This window comes from Dendrobium catenatum, unplaced genomic scaffold (genome assembly GCF_001605985.2).
Source record: "Dendrobium catenatum unplaced genomic scaffold, ASM160598v2 fragScaff_scaffold_1001, whole genome shotgun sequence".
Taxonomy (NCBI): Eukaryota; Viridiplantae; Streptophyta; class Magnoliopsida; order Asparagales; family Orchidaceae; genus Dendrobium; species Dendrobium catenatum.
In genome coordinates this window covers 802,187-813,820 of record NW_021319463.1, presented here as the reverse complement: position 1 = coordinate 813,820, position 11,634 = coordinate 802,187, and the positions used below count along the sequence as shown (strand labels likewise).

Below are 11,634 nucleotides of genomic sequence, written 5' to 3'. Positions count from 1 at the left end.
CCATATTAATGTGTAAGGACATCAGAATCCCTTATGGAAGGAAGCATACACTATCAGCATTATGGCAATACACTGACACTATTAACTAAGTAGAGGCCTAATGATGATCAGGTTATGTCATTTCTTTAAAATAGAAATTGTAGGAGATGCTTGTGTGCATTAGAGAAGAAGTCACTTGAATCCCCCCAATGATATTTAACTATTTTGAAGTTATTTGTTTCTTGATGATAGTAACTTGTACAAATAATGCCAATGTACTTTTAAATTTGAATTTTGAGTGAGAATAAATGTACACTTGAATCTGATATTGAATTTATATAACTACATTGATATTATATATGAAGTTGAGAACTTATTACTCGAAGGAAGCTGAATTGTTTACTATAATATATTGCCACCCATATTTTTTTAAGCTTTTTTAGACTGCTAAGGTCTTTATAGAAGTGATAACTTTATCAATCAGTTACTTTCATGAAATTATTTTTAGAGAGAATATTGTCTACTCAGAGCATTGCTCAACGATATTGACCTCTGTGAAAGTGGTCAAGCAAGTCCATTAAGGAAGTATGTCCTATCCGAGGTTATATATCATAGACTTGCTCGATGATGTTAACCTATATGGAAGAAGTCGAGAGAATCCACCAAGGATGTATGACTCATCCGAGGTGGAATGTCACAGTCCTGCTCAATGATGTTAAATAATATGAAAGAGGTCGAGAGAATTCACCAAAGATGTATGACTTATTTGAGGTTATATGTCAAAGCTTTGCTCGATGACATTAACCTATATAGATGAGATCAAGAGAATTCACTAAGGATGTATGACCTATCCAAGATTGTATGTTAGAGCCTTGCTCGATGACGTTAACATGTATGGAAGAGGTCAAGAGAATCCACTAAGGATATATGACCTATCCAAGGTTGTATGCCTGAGCCATGCTCGATGATATTAATCTATATAGAAGATATCAAGAGAATCCACCAAGGAAGTATGACCTATCTAAGGTTGTATGTCAGATCCCTAGTCGTTAACGTTAACCTGTGTGGAAGAGGTCGAATCGAATCCCTCTAGGATCAATTTTACCTTGAGTGGGAGGGGAGAATGTCGCATGTACCCCAAATCAAAGGTAAAGATTGGTCTATCTTTGTACCCTTACTACATTTTTGAGGTCGAGATTAAGACCTTGCTCAAGGAGTAGAAGTCCAACAAGGGATTGTATAAAACTTTTAATTGATGAAAGCATCTTTACATTTGCTAGAATTTTCTTTAAATATCACCTTGATGTTGAAAGCATTGGAGGATCTTTTTTACCTTGGTTAGAGTTAAAGGTTCCCCCAGTATGCATCTCATTCTTATGAAATTGATGCAATAATGGATAACATTAGGATGTTGATATGAGTGATCTTTTGAGAATGGATCAATAGTTGCCCCTATTCTGCATCTGATTCTTATGAAATTGATACAACAATGGTTGATGTGAGAAAGTTTATATGTATGACCTTCTAAGGTTAGAGCAAAATTTGCCCCTTAGTCAGGAACGATGTTCCTACAGATGGCGCCAAACTATTGCATCATGAAGTATTTGTGGCAGAGAGAAATATAAAGCTTAACTTCTTAGCTTTATATAAAGATCTAGGCACAAAAAAAAGAGAGAGGGTGCGTCATTTATAGGGACACCAATATTTTTATGTGAAAAACCCCTAAAAAGGGGAAAAACCACAGGGCCTAGTCAAGTTTGAATGAATCCACTAGTATTTGCAGTTGATTAGAAATGAGGCCCTTACTTGGGGGAAGACCTTAGCTTGATGCACATCCTATAGAGTACATTATATGGTAGGAATACAAAGAATCACTGTTGATGTATTTTTTGGTTGGAAGGATAGTAGTCGGTGGGCGACATATGTCAAAAAGATAATAGTCGGTGGGCAACGGAGGTCAAAAGGACCATATTTGATGGGCGATGTAAGTCGAAAGGATCGTAGTCGACAGGCGATAGTGGTTGGAAGAACTAGTGGGTGCAAAAGGAGAGTCACTATTGGTATTAGTGCAATACTCAGAGGGTGCCTCTGAGGAGTGGATGTAGGTCTGGTTATAGACCGAACCACTATAAATCTGGTGTCATTTACTTTATAGCTTTTACGTTTCCGCACTTTAAATTTCAGTTTAAACAACTCTGTGGTTGAAAAACATTTTTCTACTAACTTTAAAAGAAAATTTTATTTCGGTTCAACTTTATTATTAAGAGGGTTTAAAATTTTAAAAACTACCAATTCACCCCCCTCTTGGTAGCCTTGGGACATTTACTTAGGCTTAACAACCTAATTACTGGACTCAACAATAAAGACCGTTGTCTGGCAATAGGGGCTGCAAGGATGACAGCAGGAAGAAGTTCAATGATGGACATAAGTGCAACATCAGATTAAAGTCTGATGAATGTTCAACGATGGGTAGAAGTCTGGTGACTGGTAGAACTCTGATGGAATTTTGATGATGGGCTGGAGTTCAGCATCTTGTAGGAATCTGGTGAGTAGCGGAAGTCTAGTATTAGATAGGAATTTAGTGACGGGTGCAAGTCTAGCATTGGGTAGAAGTCTGTCGATGGACAGAAGTTCGGCGTTTAATAAAAGTTCTGTGAAAGTCTAGCGAAGGGCAGAAGTCTGACGTCGAGTAGATGTCCGACATCGGGTAGAAATCCAATGACGAGTGGAGGTTTAGCATCAGGTAGAAGTCCGACGTTAGTTAGCAGCCAAGCAAAACTCCAGCGTTAGATGGTATTCAGGAAGAACTCCGACATCGTTAGGCTGTCGGGTGAAAGTCTGGCCGTGGTCGAGGAGGAGACTCTTCCTTCTCTTCCTTGCTTCGTTCTCTTCTCTTCTTGCTTACGCCTCTTTATTCTCACCTTTTGGCTCTTTTTGGGGTTCCCTCTAGGATAAATGAGCAGTCTATTTATAATTTTCTGTGCGTGGCATGACCAATAAATAGGAGAAAGATCAGGCGTAAATTGGGAGTGGTTTGAATGGACGGCCGGTGTTGAAACCCTTGATCATAAACCATTTATTAGGCATTTGAATGTCTTAATGACAATAGAATTTTATGATCTTGGGCTCGTTGGATTTGTCTCGCCTAGCCGCTTAATTTGAGTATAAGCATGTCACGTTTAGAAACTGTTTGGTAATCCAAATTATGGTTTGAACCTTTCGAAAGTGCTTTGGGTCTTTGATTTGAACTCATTTGGGCTCGAATTGAATCGAATTTGGTGTCGTTAGATTTGTATTTCCAAGACGTTAAGTTCTACTATAAGTTTGATAAAATCAGAGTTCAGATGGTCTCCTATTTAATTTTTGAAGCCTTCAACTTAATTTTTGCTTCGAGATTTGTTCCTTATCAAGATATTTTTTGACGATATATGATGTATGATTAGGTCAAAAAAAGTACACTTCTAATTTTCTCATTATCTCACTCCCCTGTGTGTGTGTACATGGTCACCAAGTTTAGCATCCACCAAATACTTGACTTTGACCCAAAAAATGTATAAATAAATAAAAGTAACAATACATACTCTTAAAGAAACTTAACCTTATTCTACCCAGCCTTGGGCTCTTAATCTTTATTGAATGGTGCAAGATGTACCTGAAATATTAGTATAGACAAAAACAAATATATACTAAAAATACTTTGATAAATAAAGAACCAATTAATAATATATGTTATCATCAAAATCATAAACTCAGGAGCATGAGTTGCAACAATGCTAACCACATATTTTCTTATGTGTTGTATGAAAATAATATATATACCAAAGCTAAGATGAGAAAAGAAATATATATAAATTAAATATAAAACTACATAATAAAAACAACTTGATATTCATAAAAATCATCAACCCATCAACTACATTCACAAAACATATTAGTTTTAAAGTGAAGATAAAATATACTACATAGTATTTTTGTTGAAACTATCTCTATGCTAAATTGAGACATTGTAGAGATCAAAATAATAAGATTTTTTTGATCTATACATGCATCTTTTTATGTGTTTTCATGCTTGGATTCAAATTCAACACTCAAATCATATAGCTTGAAATTTTGTAAATTTGGATCAAGGTTCAAGTTGAACAGTCGCTTAACATAATCTGTTATTCTAAAAGTAATAGATATCCTACAAAAGTTAAAAACAAAAATGGAATATATGTGCATTTCTAGATAGATCTATAAGTGAAGATGAGATTGAATGATCAAATACTTTTCAAGGGATTATAGGAATACAATTCTTTGCAATATCAGCTCCATTACCATTAAAGATCAGCATTGATGTGAATAAGATTGATAATAGAAGTTAACAATATATATGACATAAAATTGAATAGAATGGGGATAATATGATAATATATAAAAAAGTATGAATTTATCAAGAAAACTAATAACATGTTCAATATTTTGTACTTATTAAATTAAATTTATAGTTAACAATGCATTAGTACATGTCTCAACATAACACAAAGAAATACAAACAATATAAAAATAGAAAAAAATATAACATTATTTATAATCTTATTAGATTACACTATGTAATTTACCAAAAAAAGAATCATACAATATCATATGACAAAAACAATATCTTATACTTGCTTAACTAGAAGAGGAATTGAAGCTGATCCAATGAATTCGTACTTATCAAATTAAAATTACATATTTAATGATGCATTAGCACAAGTTTCAACATATATAACACCAAAAAGTATAAACATTTTAAAAAATATTATAACAATATATTATAACAATAGAAGATTGTCCTATATAACTTACCAAAAAGACATTAAAATATGGTAGGACATTAAAATAATAAATATAATAAGAAAACATGATTTGACAATAAAATATGAATGAACAAGAAAACAACATCTAATAACTTACCCGACTAGAAGGGGTATTGAAGCTGATACAATAAAATCTCCTAGCCCAATAATTTTAAGGTTGTGTCTGAATATTATAGTATGCTCACTTAAAATTGAAACAGAAGAAAATGGCATCAGAAAATCATGACTATTGATATGATGTGGTATGCAATCACCAGGTTCATAAATATTAATAATGCAACTATTAGGTGCACAATAAGTAGGCAGCACGTGCAAACTAATCAACCATTTTATCAAAATTTTAAAGAGATTTGTAATATGACCAACAATCACAATATGGAGGATACCTGGAGGGAGCCCATTTTTTTCCCATAATCAACATCATAGTCAGTATTATATTTTTTAAATGAATACAAAAATCAATAAGTTAAGATTATAACTGCATAGTTATAACAACATCCGAATTGTAATGTCAAGTATCCTTCGCCACAGTTCAACTTATTTGGTTCAGAATATGTATGCTTTATAAAAGTAATATGTTAAAATTTCTCAACGTCTATTATTAAAAATGAATGTAAAACATAAAATGAATAATTTTCAACATACCTACAAGTTCATTATTCCTTCCTTGTTTTGCAAATCATAGACAAATTTCACAATTGTTTTTTGTTCCATAGAATTAAAAACCCTATTGTATAATTATAATCCCTCCAAAATATGGAGAAACCTTCTACTTATCCTCTCGAGACAAATATAATCCTTCTTCATTCTCATGCTTGTAAGGAATCATTGCTCTTTCTCTTCTCTATTGAGCTTGGTCTTCTTTAGATTCATGTCCACCTTCTCCTTCACAATAAAGTCATGTGTATTCTTCTTCCTCTTTTTTTCAACATCTTCTTTTATAGTCATATCACCCCAAGAAACATGATTGCATCTTTCAGGTGAGCCCTAGTAAACTCCTAAATGTTTTTAGATACTAACAATCTAAATTACAAGAAAAAAAGAGCATAAAAATTTCCTATTTCATAAGTGATTGTGAAAAAATTTTAAAAGGATATTTCAATAAAAAATTATGCTTTTAATAACTTTTATATAGACTAATATGCAGCATAGTTGCTCCATAGATCAAGGATTAGCAATTATACATCCACATTTCTGTTGGTAGTAGATTGTGAAAGCCAAATATAATTGCGAACTTTATAGGTTTGAAAAAAATAATAGTGGGCTATAAAAAAACATAGTGAGATCAATGCCAGACAAACAAAGAAGATAATATAAAGATATAAAATATTATAATATAAAGAACTGTGATCAAACAAAAAAGCTTCTGTATGAACTAATAAATTTTATGAGCACTCAATTAACTCATAACACAAACTCAATATGTTCTTTTAGTGAAGAAGTGTCAAACATTTGAAACATGAAGACCAACCTACTTATCTTGAGAAGCAAGCAATAAAAGCCATAACATGTAATATGTTGAGTAACTTTTTTCTTCATTTCAACAAACATAATAACAGAAACCCTCGAAATCTCAATAAGAAACATGAGCACGATCGATGATTTGGGCTCAGGAATAGATATTTACATCAGTTTTATGATCAACAAGAGGTTTGATTACGGATGCTTTATCATTATCATAAAATTAAACAACAACAACAATAACAACATCAAATTCATATGAAAAATTAAATCATCAAAATAATCATCTTCATGGACAAATTCCACAAAAGGATAAGATTTTTTGTACAGTTTAAAAAGACAAATATTTGTACTTCCAGAATTGATGTAGGTTTGTAAGCCTTTAGAGTTTAAGAAACCATAATGCACTTAAGCTTTTGAGAGCCGTCATTTTGGTATCTTGCTTAGTTGGTAAATATAATAAACTTCTATTATGTGCAAGACTCAATCTTTCTTTATATAGTTGTTGATCAGTAACTGTATATTTGCAGGTTATTAACATTCTTATGTATCTATATTAGATAACTGTTCAAGAATGTAGGAAAACCCTCTATTATTATTGCTTCAGTTGATTATTGCACCAATAATTGTGTTTCAATGGTTCACTTTTGCTAATAACAAATAGATAATGCCATGAATATGTACATCATGTAGGGATAGTGAAACAATAATTAGAAATGGTTCATATGCATAATTCTAAAAAAACCGAGAACTAACAAAGATAAGTACAATGTGAAACGATGCAACAAAGCATATTATCAATTTGCTTGAAAAGCACTTCGATTTTATGAAATTAATTCTACCAGTCTAAACTTTATTCAATTGTTTGGATTGTTTCACTGCTCCTATAAAAAAATTATCAAAATAATTGGAGAGTATTTAAATGCTCCAAAGGAATAAGAAAGATATCACAAACGGAGCCTCCATCTAAAATTTTTATTGTAGTGCAAAATAGAAGCAGCAACACAACATATCGACCCAAGGGCATGTCTATGAATTCTTCTTGAAATAATTCAGCAAGAAGTTGTGCATGAGTTCGAAAAAGAGTGGAAAATTATGATTGAGAAATATGTGCATGAAGATAATAAATGGTTCTCTGTATGAAAACAAGCATTCATGCGTACCTGCTTTTTTAAAAGAAACTTTTTGAGCAGGTTTGCCAAGCACTCAACTTAAGGAAAATATAAATTCCTGTTTTTAATGGATTCATTTATCCTAAAACATCATTAAAGCGATTCATTTGCAAGTATGAGCCCACTTAAAAGTGAAAATTTGAAAATGAAGCACCAGTAGATTGCGATTCTTTCCATAAATGCTCAAAACTAATATCAAAATTTTACAAGGAGGATCAACTGCGTAAGCTGTACATGGTAAAAAAAGTTTCAAGAAGCCAAGGCCATATTATACTGTATTCCTTCACTGGTTAGGGTGGATAGTCCAATATCAATCTTTGAAGTCAAAGAACATTTGAGAATGAAGGATGGAAATCAAATGGAGAACAAGAACATACCTCTCCACCACAAGAGAAATCGAAGGCGGGGAAGCCGCCTCGAATGCAAGAGGGGAGGAAAACTAGGTGGGTTTGCACCCAAGAGAGCTTTGGGTAAGGCAGATGGTTAGCAAGTGAGAGAGGGTGGGTATGCCAGGCAGGGATGAATGCAAATGAAAAAAGAAAAATATTGAGAGACGAAGGGTTGTGAAATATAAGGGTTGGATTTGGCCATTGTTGCTGGATTTTGCTAATGGAAGAAATCAAACGGCATTTTAATATTAGTATATATATATAGATATAGATATGCTAATAAAAAGAAAAAAAAAACAATATCATAAGCTTAAACTATTTACAAAAGCTCTTTACAAATTATATTTGAAGCTCTTAAACAAACAGCTCACGAACTATATTCAAATAAAAACAAAAAGCCATGAAAAATATAAAATGAGATTAAAAGCTGATCAATTAATGCCAAGAGTTTTCATTCTCCTAACAAGAGCAAGCGCATTGGCGTTATTAGCCTCCCACTCTTCTTTTACCTCCCTCTTGTGCCCCATCATTCTCAGCAGCTCATCGTTCCCATCCAAAATGCTAACTATTTGCCTCATGTTCGGTCTCCTATCCGCCTTCGACAGCGTGCACGCCATCGCCAGCCTCACCATTCTCTCCACCTCCTTCCTGTCGAAATTACCCCCCATTCTCTCGTCTGCCATCTCCTCCGCCGGTCGTCTCTTCGCCTCCATTCCCCACGACCTCCTAACCAACAGCGCGTCAGGCCTCCGAAGATCCACGGCGGGCCTGCCGCTCACAATCTCCAGCACAACAACCCCGAAGCTGTACACGTCCGCCGCCGCTGTCGCCTTTCCGGTTTCCATGTATTCCGGTGACATGTACCCGAATATCCCCCGCGCCGAGGAGCTCCGGACGGTGGATGTGACATGGGGGCCGCCGTTTTCATTGCGGGAGAGGAACTCGGCAAGCGCGAAGCAGCCGAGTCGAGGGCTGAGGTCCGGGTCAAGGAACACGGAAGAAGAGGTAATGCTCCGGTGGATGACTTGCTCGTCCCACTCTTCGTGGAGGTAAAGCACAGCCGAAGCCAGCGCCTTTATGATGCGGTAACGCTGCCGCCAGGAAAGGACTGCGGCGGCAGGGGAGTTGTGCCTATAGAAAAGGCGGCGACTGAGGACGCCACCAGAGGGATAGTCGTAGACGACGAGCATCTCACCATGTTCCGTGCACCAGCCGCGTAGTTGGACGAGGTGGCGGTGGCGGAGGTGGCCAAGATTGGAGAGCTCGTCAGAGAACCGTAAGCGGAGGGCAGGGCAGGTCTTCATCCCCAAGCGTTTGACGAGGACGTGGAAGCGGTTGTCGAGCAAGCCGTGGTAACCCGTTCCGAAGTCGAGCTCCGCCACCATCCTTGATTCAGAGAAATTGTTGGTAATTTCTACGATTTCCTTGTAGGAGATGGTGCGAGGGGTGTTGACATTAGGGAAAAGCACGGCCTTTCGCTGGCTGTTGTTATTTTCGTCGTTGGCAGTAAGGAAAACAGTGGAGCCCATTGCAGTGAGGTAGTTTGATGAGAAGACAGTGCCAGTGGTTGTTGTCGCGGAGGAGGACGAGAGAGATATATATAGGGGTTGCGAGTGGAAGGATGGGAGCGCCGGGAGGTCGCCGACGGTGTCGCTGACGAGGATCTCCATGACCCATTTCATGGTGGGTCGGGACTGGGGATCATGAAGAGAGCAAAGGAGGCCGAGGTGGAGAAGCCGCCCAATTTCTGGCAGCGGGTAGCTTCCGTCTGGAAGCTGCTTGTCACCAGCGCTAAGCAATTCCCCATCGTCAGCGAGCCGCCGCACCCAATCAAGCATGGATATCTTGTCGTCAGAATACGCAAGATCGACGGCACGCCGACCTGTGGCTACCTCGAGCACCACGACGCCGAAGCTGAAGACATCGGACTTCGCCGTGGCACCGCCACGACGCTGGAAGCTTTCCGGTGGAAGGTACCCGATTGTTCCTCCAATTCGGCTGGTATCAGTGATTCGGAACTCATAATTGCTAGAGGACCCCGAGCGAATCGACGCCGTCTGCTGTTTAATCGGATGATCAGCCTCGCCGTGTTCTATCCAGCGGGCGAGACCGAAGTCTCCCAGCCTCGCGTTGTAGCCGGAGTCAAGCATGACATTACTAGCCTTTACATCCCGGTGGATTATCTGCGTGTCGAGTTGCTCGTGCAAGTAGAAGAGAGCCGTAGCAAGCCCGGCCACGATCTGCCGCCGACGATCCCATCCTAGCGTCGTCGGAGAAGGAACGAAAAGGAGGCGGTCGAGACTGCGATTCGGCATGTAGTCGTAGACGAGGAGAAGTTGGTGGTCGTGAGAGCACCAGCCGCGAAGGCGGACGAGGTTCCGATGGCGGAGCTGCGCTACCGCTACAAGCTCCGCGGCAAAGGACTTTTCGAACTGGTGATTTCTGCCTCCGGCGACGCATTTCACGGCGACGATGGAGCCGTCGCTAGGGAGGATGGCTCTGTAAACACGGCCAAAGCCGCCGCTTCCGAGGACTTCCTTATCGCTGAAGCCCTTGGTGCCGATGTAGAGCTCGGCATAGCTGAATATCCTGGGGCCGCCGTTTTTCTTGGAAGATAGCACATCGTAGGTCACGCCGTCGGCGTCATGGAATTCAGAGTAGTGGTCAGGCTTGGGTTGGAAGCAGCTGAGGTTGGGACATCGGCGGCTGCAGAAACAGTCGAGGGAACGGAGGGCAAGGTCGGAGAGACTAAGGTTAGTTCCACCTGGGTATTTTGAAGGAGGGGTTTTGGTCTTGTTGGCGATATCGTCGGCGTCGATGGGCAGGATGAAGCAGAGTCGTCCCGTCGTCATGACAGATTGCTGAGTTGAACGGAGATTTGAGAAAGCCGCTAATTAATATAACGAGAAGAGAACGAAACCTAATCACCAATTAATTAAAAGTTCCGAATACCTTAGACATGCTCCAGAGTCCAGTCTCATTTAAGAGTAGCAATTGTCTACATGAAATCCCAACATGTAATAAATTCGTTCAACTAAATGAATATATAAATAAATAAATAAATTGATTACGCTTATAGCTGAAATCATTTATGCTATTTTGTGTACTTTTGTATTATGGTTTTTATTTATCTATGGCATAATATTTTAGAATTAAAATAAATGATGAAAATATATTGAAGGTAGATCTAAATTAAATTAAACAAATAGGAACACATATTATGATATATATAATATTGTGTCTGGAATATTCGTGGCGGTTGAGAAATATAAAATTTTAGGTTTTAGTTTTATACGAAGATCCAACACACAATCAGATAAAAGAGATGGTTTAGTGTTCATAAGAGATACCAATGTTTTTTTTTTTTGTGGAAACCCTTGAAAAGGGGAAAATCCACGGGGCCTAGTACAATTTGAATGAATAAACTAGTATTTACAGTTGATTACAAATGAGGCTCTTCATTGGAGGGAAGACTTTGACTTGATGTAAAAAATATATATAATATAGGATGCATTACATTATGAAAATTAGAAGAATCAGTATTGATATGTTCGTTTGGTCGAAAGGACTATAGTCGGCAGGTGGTAGATGTCAGAAAGATCGTATTTAGGTGACGGTGGTTGAAAGGACTTTAGTTGACTGGCGACAGAGGTCGGAAGGACCACTATCAGGCAACAAATGTCAGAAGGACCGTAGTGGAAGGGCGATGGAGGACGCAAACACTGTAGTTTTGAGAAAAGGTCGGAAGGATCGTTGTCTGGTGATGGAGGTCAAAAGGTTCCTAGTTGGAAG

The 11,634-nt window shown here is 37.8% G+C and overlaps 1 protein-coding gene across 1 annotated transcript; it reads right to left on the bottom strand.

Moving 5' to 3' along the window:
- Positions 1-8,142: 8,142 nt before the first annotated feature.
- LOC110114436 (receptor like protein kinase S.2) lies at positions 8,143-10,896 on the bottom strand. Its single transcript, XM_020847314.2, has one exon. The coding sequence runs from the start codon at positions 10,692-10,694 to the stop codon at positions 8,274-8,276; it is 2,421 nt and encodes an 806-aa protein (XP_020702973.1). The 5' UTR covers positions 10,695-10,896; the 3' UTR covers positions 8,143-8,273.
- Positions 10,897-11,634: the final 738 nt, after the last annotated feature.

Excerpts from the sequence above, each read along its gene's own strand:
- LOC110114436 (XM_020847314.2), bottom strand. The coding sequence starts at position 10,694 with ATGACGACGGGACGACTCTGCTTCATCCTGCCCATCGACGCCGACGAT.